The sequence below is a fragment of the Oncorhynchus gorbuscha genome, linkage group LG23 (genome assembly GCF_021184085.1).
Source record: "Oncorhynchus gorbuscha isolate QuinsamMale2020 ecotype Even-year linkage group LG23, OgorEven_v1.0, whole genome shotgun sequence".
Lineage (NCBI taxonomy): Eukaryota > Metazoa > Chordata > Actinopteri > Salmoniformes > Salmonidae > Oncorhynchus > Oncorhynchus gorbuscha.
The window spans coordinates 65,151,634-65,173,087 of NC_060195.1; the positions used below are offsets into that span (position 1 = coordinate 65,151,634).

The window sequence follows — 21,454 nt, forward strand, 5'->3', positions numbered from 1 at the left end:
GAGGTGAGGCCAGACAGGATAGTCATCTGCTCTGACTCCTGTGCAGCACTGATGAGCTTAAATTCATTAGTATCTCAGAGCAGACAGGATGTATTGTATGAGGGTTTCACAGTATTTGTATAGGGTGAAATAGATGGGGGTACCAGCTCGTGTGGGAGTAGAGGGGAATGAGGAAGTGTATATTATTGCCAAGCAGGCTCTTAAACATCCTAATGTTGAGATGATACTGTCAATCAGTAAAGCAGAAACCAGGGGATTAATAAGAACAGTGATTAAAAATAAGTGGCAAGAGATGAGGAACAGGGAGAGAAAGGGAAGACACCAGAATAAGATCCAGGAAAAAGTGGGGGTAGGGAGGTCCTCAGGGTGAGAGGCTGAGAGAGAAGGGAGGAACGTTTAGTCACAAGGCTGAGACACAAGATACACAAGGCTAAATAGTACATTGAAAGTGGTGGGGAAACATCCGACTGTGAGGTGTAATCAATGTCAGAAGGACATGGAGACAGTGGAAGATGTTCCATTTCAATGCCAGAAAGATGTGCGAGAAAGGGGGCGATTGTTATTAGATTTGAGGAGTAATGCGGTTGATACGATAGGATTAAGGTAACTTTTGGGGAAATCTTCAGGGGATGTAGTATTTAATTATGTATTTCGTTTCCTTAGGGAGACGAGATTATTGTGTAGGATTTAGACCTTCACTGTCTCTGGTCCACACTCCAGTCCAGTTGGTGGCGGTAATGCACTTTAAAGTTGGTTGCCAGCCGCTATATAAAATTCACAGAACAAGAAAACATTACTTTGTTTTCAACCAAGCGGTCACGACGCATGCAGAGGGAAGAACTAAACCACATTTCACTTTCACAGCCTTGGGAAATTAAGATCAGAAGTAGGCTAGATAACTAGCGCATATGCCTAAACTAACGCTCATCAGATTGTGTTTCTGGCTTTGTCTGGCGGGAGCGGTGGTCTCCGGAGGTAAGCCACACTGAAAAAAAACATGGCACTCTGAAATCAAACTTGTATAGCGAAATTATGGATGGACAACAGCATTAACACGCTCTTCATATTGATTTTCAACATGGAAAGTTAGATTTTAAACGTAGTCGCTGGGTTTCGATTAGAAATAAGGTCGGAACGCACTTTATTTCGTTCAACTACGCACACACAGGCTTCAGGAAGCGATAGAATACTTAAGACACACCCTCTCAGTAGAGCATTTAATTTTTGTAGGGTACGAAAATGTGGTTTTCTGTTTGTAAATTTACATTTGTGTATATGAAATTTGGCCAAAAGAATAATGAAATTAATTACATAAAAATGTTTCAGCTTATTTCTATTGTATGTAAAGAATCCAAACAGTACATCTCCACAATACTGTACAATCTTCAGAAATGTGTTCAATTATAAACATACTGATGTCTTGCCACAGATTTCTTACATGCATACAATGCCAAAAAAGATCCAACACTGTTTCTGGGTGGTCATTATCAAAGGAGCAGTTTGAGTTTATGTTTTTCTTAAACTTCTTCATATAGTGGTTGGCAGGATAATATTTCTGAATAATTTTAAAGGAAACTTCCTTAATTTTGTTAACAAGTAGGTAAGTGTGTGGCAACATCCAAACTTCTTTACAACAGATATTATCAATAAATCCGATCCAATAAGGCATGACATAAGGTATAGATACAACATCCTGCTGAAACAAGGATCGTATCGCTCTGTTGTTGAATGGACCAAAAGAGAAACAAATCTTTCCTACTGATGAGTCAACAGGGTCAATAGAAGGTAGGCTCTGAGGGTCAGGTCTTGACACGTTCCTGAATAACATAGCAACACCTGAGGGAATGGCATCTAAAACAATTGCAAAATCTTTAGGTGTTACAGGGACCGTGTAAAGTGATAAGAATTCTTTATAACTGAGTAAAAGACCCTCTGCATTTACCAGTTGGGTCACCAATAGGATATTATTTTGGAACCAATATTCTAAAAACAAAGAGGTATTTTTATAAAATATATCCCGATTATTCCATATATAATATCTGTGTGGAGAAAAATTGTGTTTATAAATTAAGGACCATGACAAGAAAACCTGCCGATGAAAAGCAGAAAGTTTGACTGGAACTTTGTCAATATTATAATTGCAAAACAACATGAAGTTAAGGCCACCAAAAGTAGAGAAGACATGATGAGGAATAAAATTCCAGATAAAGTGGGTCTTCTTAGGAATTGTTTTATCCAATTGATCTTAAAAGTATTATTTAAAGTAGTAAAGTCCAGAAAATTCCGTCCACCATTCTCATAAGTGTTCATTACAACAGTTTTCCTAATGTAATGGGTATGGTTTCTCCAAAGACAATTGAAAAGCATCTCCTTGCTTATTTTACTGTCAAGATATAAAGATAGAGCACCATATGTTAGTCTAGAGATACCTTCAGCCTTGGTTATTAGGACTCTACCTTTTAAAGATAAGTCCCTCTGTAGCCATTGATTTAGTTTCTTCTGGGTTTTTTTAATAAGAGGGTTAAAATTTAGTAAGCCTCTAGACTTCTGATCCTTTGTAATGGTTATGCCTAAATATGTAAGTTCTTCTTTTACTGGAATACCATAATATGAAAGTGTCACACAATCTTTGACAGCTATGAGTTCACATTTTAACATTGCTAGAGGCAGGTTGATTTGTTGCTAAATGACGCTGTGATGTCATTACGTGGTAACGTAAAACTTCGTCATTACGTAGAATACACAAACGTTGCTCAAATTGACTGGCCATCCCCGCAAAAAATATGATTTGTCATTTGTTCAGGTACAGACTCCCACTCTTTTCTTTACTTCTGGCTGTACATTTTTGATTGAGGCATGTTGATTGATGTTGTAAGTTCTGTTCAAGATCAAACATTCATGACCAACTACACTGCTCAAAAAAATAAAGGGAACACTAAAATAACACATCCTAGATCTGAATGAATGAAATATTCTTATTAAATACTTTTTCTTTACATAGTTGAATGTGCTGACAACAAAATCACACAAATTATCAATGGAAATCAAATTTATCAACCCATTGAGGTCTGGATTTGAGTCACACTCAAAATTAAAGTGGAAAACCACACTACAGGCTGATCCAAATTTGATGTAATGCCCTTAAAACAAGTCTAAATGAGGCTCAGTAGTGTGTGTGTCCTCCACGTGCCTGTATGACCTCCCTACAACACCTGGGCATGCTCCTGATGAGGTGGCGGATGGTCTCCTGAGGGATCTCCTCCCAGACCTGGACTAAAGCATCCGCCAACTCCTGGACAGTCTGTGGTGCAATGTGGTGTTGGTGGATGGACATGATGTCCCAGATGTGCTCAATTGGATTCAGGTCTGGGGAACGGGCGGGCCAGTCCATAGTATCAATGCCTTCCTCTTGCAGGAACTGCTGACACACTCTAGCCACATGAGGTCTAGCAATGTCTTGCATTAGGAGGAACCCAGGGCCAAGGCCATCTCGGTACCTAATGGCAGTCAGGCTACCTCTGGCGAGCACATGGAGGGCTGTGCGGCCCCCCAAAGAAATGCCACCCCACACCATGACTGACCCACCGCCAAACTGGTCATGCTGGAGGATGTTGCAGGCAGCAGAACGTTTTCCACGGCGTCTCCAGACTCTGTCACGTCTGTCACGTGCTCAGTGAACCTGCTTTCATCTGTGAAGAGCACAGGGCGCCAGTGGCGAATTTGCCACTCTTGGTGTTCTCTGGCAAGGTGTTGGGCTGTAAGCACAACCCCCACTGTGGACGTCGGTCCCTCATACCACCCTCGTGGAATCTGTTTCTGACCGTTTGAGCAGACACATGCACATTTATGGCCTGCTGGAGGTCATTTTGCAGGGCTCTGGCAGTGCTCCTCCTGCTCCTCCTTGCGCAGAGGTAGTGGTCCTGCTGCTGGTTTGCCCTCCTACGGCCTCCTCCACGTCTCCTGATGTACTGGCCTGTCTCCTGGTAGCGCCTCCATGCTCTGGACACTACGCTGACAGACGCAGCAAACCTTCTTGCCACAGCTCGCATTGATGTGCCATCCTGGATGAGCTGCACTACCTGAGCCACTTGCGTGGGTTGTAGACTCCGTCTCATGCTACCGCTAGAGTGAAAGCTCCGCCAGCATTCAAAAGTGACCAAAACATCAGCCAGGAAGCATAGGAACTGAGAAGTGGTCTGTGGTCACCACCTGCAGAACCACTCCTTTATTGGGTGTCTTGCTAATTGCCTATAATTTCCACCTGTTGTCTATTCCATTTGCACAACAGCATGTGAAATTTTGTCAATCAGTGTTGCTTCCTAAGTGGACAGTTTGATTTCACAGAAGTGTGATTGACTTGGGAGTTACATTGTGTTGTTTAAGTGTTCCCTTTATTTTTTTGAGCAGTGTATATTCATTGGGTTTGGCTCGTCGAAGCCGTATTACTGCTGCTGCAGTCAGCCAACAATGATTTGCAATTTGCTGCTGGCCTGCTGCTGCCTGTGCACGAGCTGGGTGCCTGCTGCTGCCGTCACTCACAACGCACTTTTGCAGCCAGGCACGTGTGTTGTGACTGAGTGTGTGACAGAGAAAATCGTTTTTGTGTCATTTAGAGGGACAATGCGTGCATTTTAGCGTTTGAGTCACCTTTCAAAAGTTGCTAAAAGTTCCAAATACATTTTTAAAAATAGTTCATTTGTTGCTAGGTGCTGTTTGAAAAAAAAAGTTGCTAAATTGGGATCACTGCACCCACTCCCCACAAATTAAGTGGACACTTCTGATGACGTATCATAACGTCTGACGAATCTACACTTGCAGGGTGAGGGAGGAAGGAATTAATTTAAAAAGAACCGCCCTTGTCCGGAAATTTGTCACTTCTTCGTCCCGCGATTATGTTTTCAGCCACCGGTAGCTTGTGGGTACTTCAAATGCGGTACAGTCAATTATGATTGCATGTCTACTTATATTAACTATATAATTAATACTATATACTGTATAATAGCTAGAAAATGAATTAGCTAACTAGCGTTAGCCTGCCTAGCTGGAATTTCTGAAGAAGGAAAATGTTTTATTTATACAATTTCCAAAAGCTAACCAAACAAAAACATCATTACTTTTACGATATGTGTTTGTGCCATCAGGTGCATTAGTAGCACAATTTCTAACTTTACATTAGTTTTTACTTGTGTGTGTATATATATATATATATGTGTATATATATATATACACACACACACATACATCTCAATGATGTTGCTCTTGATGTGGGTGATTTCCTGATCCACCTCTACGCAGACGACACCATTTTGTATACTTCTGTCCCTTCCTTGGACACTGTGTTAACTAACCTCCAAACGAGCTTCAATGCCATACAATACTCCTTCCGTGGCCTCCAACTGCTCTTAAACGCTAGTAAAACCAAATGCATGCTTTCCAACCGATCACTGCCTTCACCCGCCCACCTGATTAGCATCATCAACCTGGACGGTTCTGACCTAGAATATATGGACAACTATAAATAACCAGGTGTCTGGCTAGACTGTGAACTCTCCTTCCAGACTCGTATTAAACAACTCCAATCCAAAATCCTCACGCACTGATTTGTATCTGCAACAAGTACATTGGGTGGAAACACACCGCTGGTTGGAAAATGTGCACATTTTCTTTGTGGATTTTTGAATATTTGCATTAAAATCTGTCGCCTGTTGGATGGTAACCTAGCCTCTAACCAGGTTTCCATCCAACCTTTTTAATGCGAGTAAAGTGTGATTACAGGCCTGATGGAAACAGAAAAATATTCGGGAAACTTTCCAAATGTCGACAAAACAAAATACAAGGTGGGCTCTTTTTGTGTCTGTAAAATGAATTTTGTGCGAAATGTCTGTGTAACTGCTTTTATATGCAAATATTGATATAAAAACCATATCGAAGTAAACTTGGAGTCACACGATGATATGCTGGGTGTTCCGTTACTCCCACTGACTCGGGAAAACATGTAGTTGATCAGGCTACAGATTCAATAAATGATGAACTTCACAAGGTGATGAGCTTGATGCTCCTTTCCAATAGATATTGAGGGTCTTATTCTAGTGACATGATGATCGATGCTTTGCTGCCATTTGACAATTTAAAAATATCACGCTTATCGATAATAATGTCATAATGTAGATAGTTTACCCCCACTGTAGCTGTTGGCTAGAGCGCATGTGTCAAAACCAGATTGGGAACAGTTGCAATATAATGCCACAGTGTTTTTGACAAACCATCAGTAGTGTAAAATTCAATGGAAACCCATTTAAACTTGTATTCATTTTAACGGCAGAAGTAATTTTTATGTACACTATGTCATCACACACAGCCGTTTGTCTGCAAAAAGTCTGTTTGATTGAAACATCTCTCTGGAGGGAAAATCTGCATATAGTTTTTTTTGCAGATTTTAGAATATTTGCATGAAAATCTGTCGCAGATTGGATGGAAAACCTAGCTAGTGATGTGATAGTGGACAGGGTGTAGACAAAGACTTTAATCTGTAGTGTGGTCTAGATACATTTCTGCTCCGGTGGTGGTGGTGGTGGTGGTGGTGGTGGGGGGTGGGGGGGGACATACTAGTCACGGTGTTCAGACTACATAGACCAGATACACCCAGCAAGCAGAATTCTAGATATAAACAGTAAAGGTTGATAATAATGTCAGTTCAATGCCAATAGGGTTAGGACTACATATTTATACCCTCACCATAATTTGTTACCCTGGATACATTGATACTCTGATACATGTATGAAATGTCTGCTTTTCCAGATCATAAAGTGGGAGGTGAGCTCGTGTTGACGCCGGACAAGTCCACAGTGTCTGACCCCATCACAAGCATCCTATGGAAGCATGGGAAGAACAAGGTGGCAGACTGGGACAAGGATTTTGGTGGTCTGGACATCTATGGTGCCTTCAAAGAGCGTACAACCCTGGACCAGACTACTGGAGAGCTGAGAATCAGTGGATTGAAGAAAACAGACAGTGGAGTTTATTCTGTGGAGTTTAACAGCAAACTGCTTGACCAGACATATACACTGTCTGTTATCAGTAAGTGCTTCTGTGTTTGTGTACATATCTGTGTGTATATACCTGTGTGTGGTTGTGTACATATCTGTGTGTATATACCTGTGTGTGGTTGTGTAGAAACAGCAGGTTATGTATTGCAGTGCCTCACAAGCTTTTCCCCAAATGATTCCTGTTTCTTTCCTCCATTTACAGAGGCAGTCCCCAAACCCACAATCACTTCTTCCTGTAACCCAGACAAAACCTCCTGCACTCTGACCTGTGATGGCAACACCACTGATGCTGAACCAGTCACCTACAGCTGGAAAGTGGGAGAGGGGGCATGGCAGGACTTAGACAAACAGATTAATGTCAATAAGAGTGACACTGGCAAATCAACCAACAGTTACAAGTACATCTGCAAAATGAAAAACCCTGTTAGTGAAGAAGTCAGTGATCCAATTGGACAAGGGTTTGGTCAAAGTGAGTGGACACTCAAGTGTGTTACAGTCTTATATATTGATATGTTAGTAACACTGCTAGTGTTGTAGTGCAGCATTCAAAATGTTCTATGTTGAAAACACACTTTGGGGTTTATTCTGTGGAGTTCAACAGCAAAGTGCTTGAGGACATACAGTTGAAGTCAGAAGTTTACATACACTTAGGTTGGAGTCGTTAACTCGTTTTTCAACCACTCCACAAATGTATTGTTCACAAACTATAGTTTTGGCAAGTCGGTGAGGACATCTACTTCGTGCCAGACACAAGTAATTTTTCCAACAATTGTTTACAAAACAGATTATTTCACTTATTATTCACTGTATCACAATTCCAGTGGGTCAGAAGTATAAATGCACTAAGTTGACTGCTTTTAAACACCTTGGAAAATTCCAGAAAATTATTTAATGGCTTTAGAAGCTTCTGATGGGCTAATTGACATCATTTGAGTCAATTGGAGGTGCACCTGTGGATGTATTTCAAGGCCTACCTTCAACCTCAGTGCCTCTTCGCTTGACAATATGGGAAAATCAAAAGCAATCAGCCAAGACCTCAGGAAAAAAAACTGTAGACCTCCACATCTGGTTCATCCTTGGGAGCAATTTCCAAATGTCTGATGGTACACGTTCATCTGTACAAACAATAGTACGCAGTTACAAAAACCATGGGACCACGCATCCGTCATAACGCTCAGGAAGGAGACGTGTTCTGTCACCTCGAGATGAACGTACTTTGGTGTGAAAAGTGCCAAACAATCCCAGGACAACAGCAAAGGACCGTGTGCAGATGCTGGAGGAAACGGGTATAAAAGTATATGTATCCACAGTAAAACGAGTCCTGTGTTGACATAACCTGGAAGACTGCTCTGCAAGGAAGAAGCCACTGCTCCAAAACCGCCATAAAAAGCCAGACTACGGTTTGCAACTGCACATGGGGACTAAGATCGTATTTTTTGGAGAACTGTCCTCTGGTCTGATGAAACCAAAATGGAACTGTTTTGCCATAATGCCCATCGTTATGTTTGGAGGAAAAAGGGGGAGGCTTGAAAGCCGAAGAACACCCTCTCAGCCGTGAAGCACAGGGGTGGCAGCATCGTGTTGTGGGGGGGACTGGTGCACTTCACAAAATAGATGGCATCATGAGGAGGAAAATGATGTGGATATGTTGAAGCAACATCTCAAGACATCAGTCAGGAAGTTAAAGCTTGGTCGCAAATTTGTCTTCCAGATGGACAATGACCCCAAGCATACTTCCAAAATTGTGGAAAAATGGCTTAAGGACAACAAAGTCACGGTATTGGAGTGGCCATCACAAAGCCCTGACCTCAATCCTATAGAACATTTGTTGACACAACTGAAAAAACTGAAAAGGCGAGCAAGGAGGTCTACAAACCTGACTCGGTCCACCAGCTCTGTCAGGAGGAATAGGCCAATATTCACCCAACTTATTGTGGGAAGCTTGTGGAAGGCTAACCGAAACGTTTGACCCAAGTTAAACAATTTAAAGGGAATGCTACCAAATACTAATTGAGTGTTTAAACTCCTGACCCACTGGGAATGTGAAAATAAAAGCTGAAATGCATCATTCTCTCTACTATTTATTCAGACTTTCACATTCTTAAAATAAAGTGGTGATCCTAAAACAGGGAATTATTACTAGGATTAAATGTCAGGAATTGGGAAAATCTGAGTATAAATGTACAGTCATTGCCAAAAGTTTTGAGAATGGCACAAATATTCATTCCCACAAAGTTTGCTGCTTCAGTGTCTTTAGATATTTTTGTCAGATGTTACTATAGAATACTGAAGTATAATTACAAGCATTTCATAAGTGTCAAAGGCTTTTATTGACAATTACATGAAGTTGATGCAAAGAGTCAATATTTGCGGTGTTGACCCTTCTTTTTCAAGACCTCTGCAATCCGCCCTGGCATGCTGTCAATTAACATCTGGGCCACATCCTGACTGATGGCAGCCCATTCTTGCAAAAACAATGCTTGGAGTTTGTCAGAATATGTGGGTATTTGTTTGTACACCTGCCTCTTGAGGATTGACCACTACTTCTCAATGGGATGAAGGTCTGGGGAGTTTCCTGGCCATACACCCAAAATATGTTTTGTTCCCGTGGCTCTTAGTTATCACTTTTGCCTTATGGCATTGTGCTCCATCATGCTGGAAAAAGAAAGGCATTGTTCGTCACCAAACTGTTCCTGGAGGGTTGGGAGAAGTTGCTCTCGGAGGATGTGTTGGTACCAGTCTTTATTCATGGCTGTGTTCTTAGGCAGAATTATGACTGAGCCCACTCCCTTGGCTAAGAAGCAACCCCACACATGAAAGGTCGAAGGATGCTTTACTGTTGGCATAACACAGGACTGATGGTAGCGCTCACCTTGTCTTCTCCGGACAAGCTTTTTTCCGGATGCCCCAAACAATCGGATAGGGGATTCATCAGAGAAAATGACTTTACTCCAGTCCTCAGCAGTCCAATCCCTGTACCTTTTGCAGAATATCAGTCTGACCCTGATGTTTTTTTCTGTAGAGAAGTGGCTTCTTCGCTGCCCTTGTTGACATCAGGCCATCCTCCAGAAGTCTTCGCCTCACTGTGTGTGCAGATGCACTCACACCTGCCTGCTGCCATATCTGAGCAAGCTCTGTACTGTTGGTGGCCCCGATCCCGCAGCTGAATCAGCTTTAGGAGACGGTCCTGGTGCTTGCTGGACTTTCTTGGGCACCCTGAAGCCTTCTGCAGAAATGCAGTGGAAATGTTTTTGGGGGATTCAGTTCATTTGCATGGCAAAAACTTTGCAATTAATTGAAATTCATCTGATCACTCTTCATATCATTCTGGAGTATATGCAAATTGCCATCATACAAACTGAGGCAGCAGACTTTGTGAAAATGAATATTTATCATTCTCAAAACTTTTGGCCTCGACTGTATTTGGCCATGGTGTATGTAAACTTCCGACTTCAAATGTATACATTGTTATCAGTAAGTGTTTCTGTGTGTGTGCCTATTTTAAATAGAAGATGATGCAGTGCCTCACAAGCATTTTTCCCTGCTTTGTCTTTCTTTCTCCTGGATTTAGAGGCAGTCCCTAAACCCACAATCACTTATACCTGCAGCACAGACAACATCTGCACTCTGACCTGTGAAGGCGACACCACTGATGCTGAATCCGTCACCTACAGCTGGAAAGTGGGGGAGGGGGCGTGGGAGGTCATAGGAAAACAGCTGATTGTCTCTAAGAGCGACACTGGCAAATCAACCAACAGTTACAAGTACATCTGCAAGCTGAAGAACTCTGCTGGAGAAGAGGAAGTCAGTGATCCAGTTGGATCGGTGTTTGGTCCAGGTGAGTGGACACTTATAATTGTGTTGATATGTTAGTAACACTGCTAGTGCAGCATTCATTATGGTCTACAATACTATGTTGAAAACCTGAAACTCCCGTTAAAGTATCAATACAAAATGTATTTTTATTTCAGAGCCTTCTGAAGTCGGTGGTGGTGGGATTGTTGGTGTTGTCGTCATTATAGCCATTGTAGCGCTTGTTGCCGTCATAACAGGTAAGAACAGCACATCTATAGTAACAGATCACTGCACATGTACATAGTTGTGAATCACAGATTGACATAACAGCAGCAACAACAGTGAGCTGTGCCCTCTGAAGGGGATACCTGTTCTACCTGTATTTACAGTAGTGTTCAGATGTGCAGGTACTGTGTGCCGGTTGTTTATTGGTGCTCTCAGGAAAGATGGCTTCTAATTGCAGCTTAAGCTTGTAATTGTTGGTGAAGTCATAATAAGTAGCTGCTAGAATATTAAGGCAGACTTTTACTTTAAGAAGTTATAAAATATTTGTATTTTTAATCCCCAGTTTGGTTGGTGTGGAAGAAGAAAAAAGGTAGGTTCAACTCTTCATACTCACTGCTTCTCCAAAATGTTACACAATGTGAATTACATTTGAATGTCAGTCTTAATAATGTCTTACGTTTGAGTCTCTCTTATTCATTTCAGAATATCCCCAAGACACCTGGATTGACTTTTTGAGAAAGTATTGTGGTGGAATGTGTGGTAAGTGTTACTTACCTTAACTAGACTCTGATCTATATTCAACCTGCTGACAGGGTCCCCAAAGTAAAACAAACAGGACCCAGCACAGGACAGTAATGTTGTTTTTGTCCCATCACAGATATCCAGAAACCTGTTTTAATAAAAAATTAGGGCCCTTTACACACTGATGTTTGTGTGTGTGTGTATTGGTGGAAAAATACTCAATTGTCATACTTGAGTAAAAGTAAAGATGCCATAATAGAAAATGATTCAAGTAAAAGTGAGTCACTCAGTAAAATAGTACTTGACTAAAAGTATCTTGTTTTAAATGCATTTAAGTACAGTGGTGGAAAAAATACTAAATTGTCATACTTGAGTAAAAGTACAAAGTAAAAGAGAATTTTATACATAATTCCTTTATATAAAGCAAATCAGGCGGCACAGTTTTCCTGTTTATTTTTTACGGACAGACAGGCACACTCCAATACCCAGGCATCATTTACAAATGCACTATTTGTGTTTAGTGAGTCCGCCAGATCAGAGGCAGTAGGAATGACGACACATTATATTGATAGGTGTGTGGATTGGACCATATTGTTGTCATGCCTGAGCATTCGAAAGGTAACAAGTCATTTGGGGTTTCATGGAAAATGTATAGAGTAAAAAGACCATTATTTTCTTTAGGATTGTAAAAAAAAAATATTTATATTAAAGTGAAGTACAGGTACTTGCAGAAATAAATAGAAGAGTGCGAGTGCGAGTGCACAGCAGTAATCTAGTCATAACCTTATGCAACTGAAAGGGGAAATGCATCCAAACTTCTACTCACTTTGCTGTAAACCAATGTTGAGGACCGTAAAGGAGAAGATACGGAGCATTAACTGTTATTATAAGCAATTTGTACATTACTTTTCACATTGCATTTCTCAAAATAATAATAATAGGCCTTTAATTTGTTACATTCACTGCTAAAATGGACTAAAGTTGACCGGCAGACTGTTTTATGTAAAAAACATCTTTGCGAATGGTGATCCTCAAGCTTTTGACGGTGATTTGTTTTGTCCAATCATCAGCATGCTTGTAGAATATTTCATGCAATCCTTTCATTGGCAGAATTGACATCTTTCATTTGTGCGATCTGATTGAGCTGATCTGCGTGGCTCTCCCACACAGCTCCCAGGTAGTAGCCTAAAGGATATGGCCATATCAAGAATATGGCGCCGACAGAGACGGTCGCCTCGTTCTTAGGATATTATGCAGTGTTTTGTTTGTTTTTTCCTCTCTACACATTGATGGGACAGGAGTGGAGAAGGTGGAAAGTTTTAAGTTCCACGGCGTACACATCACAGAAGAACTGAAATGGTCCACCCACAGAGACAGCGTGGCGAAGAAGGCACAACAGCACCTCTTCAACCTCAGGAGACTGAAGAAATTTGTCTTGTCACCAAAAACACTCACAAACTTTTACAGATGCACAATCGAGAGCATCCTGTCGGGCTGTATCACCGCCTGGTACGGCAACTGCTCCGCCCACAACCGTAAGGCTCTCCAGAGTGTAGTGATGTCTGCACAACGCATCACCGGGGGCAAACTACCTGCCCTCCACAACACCTACACCACCCGATGCCAAAAAGATCATCAAGGAAAACAACCACCCGAGCCACTGCCTGTTCACCCCACTATCATCCAGAAGGCGAGGGCAGTCCAGGTGCATCAAAGCTGGGACCGAGAGACTGAAAAACAGCTTCTATCTCAAGGCCATCAGAATGTTAAACAGCCATCACTAACATTGAGTGGCTGCTGCCAACATACTGACTCAAATCTCTAGCCACTTTAATAATTAAAAATTGGATGTAATAAATGTATCACTAGTCACTTTAAACAATGCCACTTTATATAATTTTTTACATACCCTACATTACTCATCTCATATGTATATACTGTACTCTATACCATCTACTGCATCTTCAGCCAGAACAAGGCAAGTCATCCAGTTAATTTAAGACTGTATAAACAGAAGTAATTTCTTTAAAGATTGACTAAATGGAAATCGCTCCTCCATTTCCTGGTTGAAACAATTTAAATAGTTTACCCCCATTTCAGTTTATGTGAAAAGACAAGCAGTCATTATGTAGAGAATCATTGTACCATTTAAACCACTGTGAAATACATTTTCCATAACCAGAAATATTGTATATTCGGCTGTTTGAAGCTGGTGTACAAAACCGTAACTGGAAGTGTAGAAATAGCACACACAGAACAGATCCACCGCTTCTTATGGGAAGCCTATGCTTTCAATGGGAATGAAAGATCGATAACTCACATTTCTATGTGAATATGTTTGGGTCGCCCAAAAAGTTACGCATTGTAGAATTTGATACAGTAGGAGAGAGGCTGAAGTTTGTTTTCCTTCTGTGTGATTCTGCAGGGGTTCCGTTAACGCCCAACACCGAAACGGGGGAAGATGGCGCAGACAAAGCTGGAAAGGGGCCGGGGAATGAAGGTGTGTATGAGACTTACAGTACCCTCAAACCATATTTGTCCTGGATGATTTGATTCCTGTAACAGAAGTATAGAGGGTTAATCTAGAACAGGAGTGTCAAACTCATTCCATGAAGTGCTTAGTAGTGTTAAGTAATCAAGGGAGAAGAGACTTTCAATTTCTTCAAACAATCACACTTTAATATCAATTAGTTATAGCAATAATGGAGCTGGTCAACGACAACCCGTAGGTGATGCAGAGGTCTTATATAGTAGGTGTAGAAATGGTGGTTCCACCCCTCCCTGGAATAGTTCTCGGAAGCAAAGATGATTATAGAGTGTCTGCAGGTTTTTGTTTTTTTCCTTTCAATTAAGACCTAGACAACCAGTTGAGGGGGGGGGTCTTTGATGAATTAAGGTCACTAATTAGTAATCAAGTACAAGGGAGGAGTGAAAATCCAGACACTCGGCCCTCTGTGGAATGAGTTTGACACATTATCTAGTACAGGTATTCCAAAACTGGGGTTGGGGGTACTGCAATGCCGTTGGGGTACGCCAAATAAAAATGTGATTCACATTATATACAGTTGAAGTCGGATGTTTACATACACTTAGGTTGGAGTCATTAACTCATTTTTCAATCACTCCACAAATTTCTTGTTTACAAACTATAGTTTTGGCAAGTCAGTTAGGACATCTACTTTGTGCATGACACATGTAATTTTTCCAACAATTGTTTATAGACAGATTATTTCACTCATAATTCACTGTACCACAATTCCAGTGGGTCAGAAGTTTAAATACACTAAGTTGACTGTGCCTTTAAACAGCTTGGAAAATTCCAGAAAATGTCATGGCATTAGAAGCTTCTGATAGGCTAACTGACATAATTTGAGTCAATTGGAGGTGTACCTGTGGCTGTATTTCAAGGCCTACCTTCAAACTCAGTGCCTCTTTGCTTGACATCATGGGAAAATCAAAAGAAATCGGCCAAGACCTCAGAAAAACAATTGTAGACCTCTACAAGTCTGGTTCATCCTTGGGAGCAATTTCCAAATGCCTGTAGGTACCACGTTCATCTGTACACACAATAGTACGCAGTTCTAAACACCATGGGACCACGCAGCAGTCACACCGCTCAGGAAGGAGACGTGTTCTGTCTCCTAGAGATGAAAACTAGTCCTATATCGATATGACCTGAAAGGCCGCTCAGCAAGGAAGAAGCCACTGCTCTGAAACCGCCATAAAAAAAGCCAGACTACGGTTTTCAACTGCACATGGGGACAAAGATCGTACTTTTTTGGAGAAATGCCCTCTGGTTTGATGAAACAAAAATGGAACTGTTTGGCCATAATGACCATCGTTAAGTTTGGAGGGAAAAGGGGGGGTGGCTTGCAAGCCGAAGAACACCTTCCCAACCGTGAAGCACAGGCTGTGGCAGCATCATGTCGTGGGGGTGCTTTGCTGCAGGAGGGACTGGTGCATTTTACAAAATAGATGGTGTCATGAGGAGAACAATAAAGCAACATCTCAAGACATCCGTCAGGACGTTAAAGCTTGGTCGCAAATGGGTCTTCCAAATGGACAATGACTCCAAGCATACTTCCAAAGTTGTGGAAAATGGCTTAAGGACAACAAAGTCAAGGAATTGGAGTGGCCATCACAAACTCTGACCTCAATCCTATAGAACATTTGTGGGCAGAACTGAAAAAGTGTGTGCGAGCAAGGAGGCCTACAAACCTGACTCTGTTACACCAGCACTGTCAGGAGGAATGGGCCCAAATTCACCGAACTTATTGTGGGAAGCTTGTGGAAGGCTACCTGAAACGCTTGACCCAAGTTAAACAATTTAAAGGCAATGCTACCAAATATGAATTGAGTATATGTAAACTGCTGACCCACTGGGAATGTGATGAAAGAAATCAAAGCTGAAATCATTCTATACTATTATTCTGACATTTCATATTCATAAAATAAAGTGGTGATCCTAACTGACATGGTAGAGTAGCCAGACGGAAGCCACTCCTAAGTAAAAGGCACATGACGCCTGCTTGGAGTTTGCCAAAAGGCACCTAAAGGACTCTCAGGCCATGAGAAACAAGATTCTCTGGTCTGATGAAACCAAGATTGAACTCTTTGGTCTGACTGCCAAGTGTCACATCTGGAGGAAAGCTGCCATCATCCGTACGGTAAAGAATGGTGGTGGCAGCATCATGCAGTGGGGATGTTTTTCCAGCGGCAGGGACTGGGAGACTTCTCAGGATCAAGGGAAAGATAAATGGAGCAAAGTACAGAGAGATCCTTGATGAAAACCTGCTCCAGAGCACTCACGACCTGACTTGGGCACACAGCCAAGACGATGCATGAGTGGCTTCAGGACAAGTCTCTGAATGTCCTTGAGTGGCCTGTGCTTGAACCCGATCAAACATCTCTGGAGAGACCTGAAAATAGCTGTGCAGCGACGCTCCCCATCCAACCTGACTGAGCTTGACATGATCTGCAGAGAAGAATGGGAGAAACTCCCCAAATACAGGTGTGCCAAGCTTGTAGTGTCATACCCAAGAAGACTGGAGGCTGTAATCGCTGCCAAAGGTACTTCAACAAAGTACTGAGTCAAGGGTCTGAATACTTATACAAATGTGATTTGTTTTTTTTTCAGTTTTTCAACTTTTTTTGCATTGTCATTGAGGAGTTGTGTGTAGATTGATGAAGGGGGGAAACTATTTAAATATATTTTCGAATAAGGATGTAAGTAGCAAACTGTGAAAAAATCCAGTGGTCTGAATTCTTTCCGAATACACTGTACAGCTTTGCGTTATTTAATGGTAGGCTTATACATATGAACAATTTAGCCTATTGGTTTTGCTCTGAGGTGAGCCCTGACGCCATTCCGATATCCTTTATTCGCGCTGAGTGCCGATACTTCCCATGCTCCTTACTAGATTGTTTTTTTTGTGCTGTTTTAATGAGCGCCTCTTGGGCTACCAGTCATCATGTGGCTTCTCTACAACATCCCGTGCTTTCTTGTGGCAAAATTACATGAATCACAACATGAGGTAAGACATCTACTATGTTGTTTACCTTGAGGATTGTCAGAGCAAGTTTGTGGACCAGAAAAGACCAACTATGAAATCCCTGTACTGTTTAATTGTTGTAGCTTATGAGGGTGTGAAGGAGAGCAGGGATGTGTGTGTATGCATTTGCGTGCTTACCTGCATGTGTGCGCTTGAGTATGATTAAGTCCAACTCTTCTGTTTGTGTGTTTTCTTGCCAGAAGCCAACCTGATGATGGAGTCGAAAGACCACCAATAAAGAATCCAGTGTTTTAGGATGGTAAGTAGAGTCTGAGAAAGACTCCAACCACTACATTTATTAAGAAATCATTAGGAAGTGTTCACATTGTTGTTAAGTTAGGGATTATCAACATGTGGTATTTTAATTTGGATCCAATGAACAAAACAAAGAACAAGTCTGATTGTTGCTGGTATTCTTAAAGGAAAGTTGCATTTATAACATAAGAACAATAGTTTTTCCAGACCATGTGACCTGACCAGGAACTACTCCTGGCCCTAGTCATTAGTAATGTTTTGTCTCATGAGCTCTTTCCTCTGTTGCTTCCTTCCAGCTGGTGGTCTTCCTGGTGGGGTAACTGAGGAGCAGAAACATGGGGTTTGAAGGCTCTCAGTACATGACTCCATATCTGTTACATTGAGACAAACGACCAAGAAGAGAGAAACATGTTTGAACTGTTGGAGATGTTTTTAATGAAATGTACATTTAAAATGAAGGAAAACAACAAGCAAATATTGCACATAGGAACTTCCATGCAGTCAGATGAAGTATAGTGAGCTACAACGTATTGGCACAATGATATCCTTTTGATGTTTTGGCTCTGTACTCCAGCACTGTTCCCGGGCGCCACATACTTGGATGTCGATTAAGGCAGCCCCCGCACCTCTGATTCAGAGGGGTTGGGTTAAATGCTGAAGACTCATTTCAGTTGAAGGCATTCAGTGACTAGCTATCCCCCTTTCCCTTTTGGATTTGAAATGATGGCTATAAATGTTATATTGCAGACTGTCAGCTTTAACCCAATATGGATGAGAATACCCTCAAATTAAAGCTGACAGTCTGCACTAATTTTTTTAGGGTCGGGGGCAGCATTTGGAATTTTGGATGAAAAGCGAGCCCAAAGTAAACTACCTGCTATGCAGGCCCAGAAGCTAGGATATGCATATAATTGGTAGATTTGGATAGAAAACACTCAAAACTGTTAAAATAATGTCTGAGTATAACATAACTGATATGGCAGGTGAAAACCTGAGGAAAATCCATTATTTTGAAATGGTTCTTTTTCCATTGAAAGCCTATCCACCATTTAAAGGGATAGGACTCAGATTCCGGTCCCTATGGCTTCCACTAGTTGTGAACAGGCTTTAGACATTGTTTCAGGCTTTTATTATGAAAACTTAGGGAGAATGACCACTGTGTCAGTGGATAGTGAGATGTCTCCAGAGCTCGTTACTGCGCACGACCGAGAGTGCGCCTTGTTTTTCATTTATATTGACGACGCTATTGTTCGGGTTGAAATATTATCAATTTAGGCTAAAAACAACCTGAGGATTGATTATAAACATCGTTTGACATGTTTCTAAGAACTTTACGGATACTATTTGGAATTTTCGTCTGCCCGTTCTGACCGCATTTGAGCTATTGGATTACTGAACAAAACGCGCCAACAAAATGGAGGTTTTTGGATATAAAGAGGGACTTCATCGAACAAAACAAACATTTGTGTAACTGGGAGTCTTGTGAGTGCAGCCATATGAAGATAAACAAAGGTAAGTGATTCATTTTATTGCTATTTCTGACTTTCCTGACTAATCTACTTGGCTGCTAACTGTTTGTAATGTTTTGTGTGCTGAGAGCTGTCCTCAGATAATTGCATGGTTTGCTTTTGCGGTAAAGTATTTTTGAAATCTGACACGATGGCTGGATTAACAAGTTGAGCTTTATTTTGATGTATTGCACTTGTGATTTCATGAAAGTTAAATATTTATAGTAATTCGAATTTGGTGCTCTGCAATTTCACCGGACGTTGTCGAGATGGGGACGCTAGCGTCCCACTGTTGCATATAACCTCAGTCATTGTATCATTTCAAATCCAAAGTGCTGGAGTACAGAGCCAAAACAACCAAAAAAGTGTCACTCTTCCAACACTTATGGAGCTCACTGTATAATGTGATGAACAGTGTGCTTCATGAACTTACAAATATTGCCCTCATGTTTCTGAAGTACTGTATCTCAGAACATTTTGATGATGGACAAAAACGAGATTCTTATACTTTGTGAGGTAAATAACTTTTTGGATGCTTACCCTTTCTCACTGTTATTGCCTCGTCTTTACAAGGCATCAATAATGTACAGGTTGTTTGAAGACATAGTATCTATCACTTTATTGTATGATACCTTTTTTTAAATGTCTTAAATCATTTCAGAATTCTTAAAGCCTTCACTTGATTTATGTCAAGGAATTTGTACAGGTTGTTTTCTTTCTCAGAGTAGTTTATGCCAGCCCCAAAATAGGAAAATTATAGTGTTGGTTGAGAGAGGAACCAGGCCTGAGAGGTAGAGCTCGTCCTCATCTGCCTTGTAAAGGGGGAGAGAGCTCTGCAGTACTGAGATGTTGTATTGTATTAGTAAGAGAGAGCTCTGCAGTACTGAGATGTTGTATTGTATTACTAAGAGAGAGCTGTGCAGTACTGAGATGTTGTATTGTATTACTAAGAGAGAGCTCTGCAGTACTGAGATGTTGTATTGTATTACTAAGAGAGAGCTGTGCAGTACTGAGATGTTGTATTGTATTACTAAGAGAGAGCTGTGCAGTACTGAGATGTTGTATTACCAACAACGGTGCATGTGTATTTATTTTAATACCTTTTTAATTTTTAATTTGACAAACCGTGGTTGTCTTCATCCAATTCCTTCAAATTACCCTCTGGTATATCTGTTTTCACAATATACATTGTCACCTGGATTTTAATAACCTTTCTCAAATGACATCAATCTGTGACGGACCGAAGTAAGGGGAAACAGCAGTGTACACTAGTTGCCACCAGATAGGTAAGAACATTTGTTTGGCAAGACCACTAACCTGGTATATCCTAGGTTTTAGTTTTGTTACTGGTATGTCTCAGGTAATTATGTCACAGGAGAAGTTATGAATTAAGACCAACCACATTGCTTTATTTTAGGACTGCACTGTTCTATAATGGAGTCCTGGCACATGCAAAAACATCTAACTGTACAATCATTGTATATATCTCTGTTTAAACTCCAGGTTTCACGCTGTAGTGATGTGTTAACTGAATGCATCTGAACACCAATTCTGTTTCAGCACTTTTGTCTTAAGAATGTATTTTTTACAAACTTGATTGGTGAGGAAGGTCTGTATAGGGCTGGGCTTGAGCCATCAACATGCATATCCCTATCTGAAACCTGAAGATCTGCGAATACTGAGTTAGGGAAAGGACTAGTTAAAACTAGACATCGATCAGTCTCGTTGCATGTACTGGAAGTACTTCTTGCCAAACGGATCACACCACAGGACTGACGATTCCTAAATCAAGTGTCAACTCCTGAGACATGCTGCTGTGAAAAACAAATGCACTTGAAAGTGCAGTGTGTGAAATATATTTTATCTGCAACAATTGAATTCTAGCCTGCATGTACTGCCAATACTTTGAATTGTGATATTTATATTTTTCAATGAAAGTAGTTGTGTTCTATATGGGATTTTATTGTAATGACCTCTGACAATGATTAAAAAAATATTCAAACCTGATTGGTGAAAGCAATATAGTGTATACATGATGTGTATGTGCTCACATGTTTGTTCCAGTTCTTGCAGTGTTGTCAAGTCTGTGCCCCTATATTAAATAGCACATTATGCAGTCCCTCACAAGCATTTTTCCTGCTTTGTCTCTGTCTTTCTCTCCTGGATTTACAGAGGCAGTCCTTAAACCCACAATCACTTCCTGTATGTAACTCCAACAACACCTTCTGCATTCTGACCTGTGAAGGCGACACCACTGATGCTGAACCCGTCACAGCTTGAAAGTGGGAGAGGGGGCATGGGAGGACTTTGACAAACAGCTGATTGTCTCTTAAGAGTGACACTGGCAAGTCAACCAGCAGTTACAAGTTCACCTGCAAGCTGATAGTTGTTAGTGGGGAAGTCAGTGAGCCAGTTAGACAGGTGTTTGGCTCAGGTGAGTGGTAATGATAGGCCAGGTTGGTAGGTATCCTAGCTGTTAAGAGCACTGGGCCAGTATCCGAGAGGTCGTTTGTTCGAATCCCTGAGCCAACTAGGTTAAAAAAATAATCTC

The 21,454-nt window shown here is 41.2% G+C and overlaps 1 protein-coding gene across 1 annotated transcript; it reads left to right on the forward strand.

The window, feature by feature from the left end:
- The first annotated feature begins 782 nt into the window (after positions 1-782).
- On the forward strand, positions 783-17,977 carry LOC124011284. Its single transcript, XM_046324504.1, has 10 exons — positions 783-975; positions 6,799-7,077; positions 7,249-7,515; positions 10,618-10,884; positions 11,018-11,098; positions 11,410-11,436; positions 11,550-11,606; positions 14,014-14,088; positions 17,341-17,399; positions 17,692-17,977. The coding sequence occupies exons 1-9, from the start codon at positions 909-911 to the stop codon at positions 17,376-17,378; spliced, it is 1,158 nt and encodes a 385-aa protein (XP_046180460.1). The 5' UTR covers positions 783-908; the 3' UTR covers positions 17,379-17,399; positions 17,692-17,977.
- Positions 17,978-21,454: the final 3,477 nt, after the last annotated feature.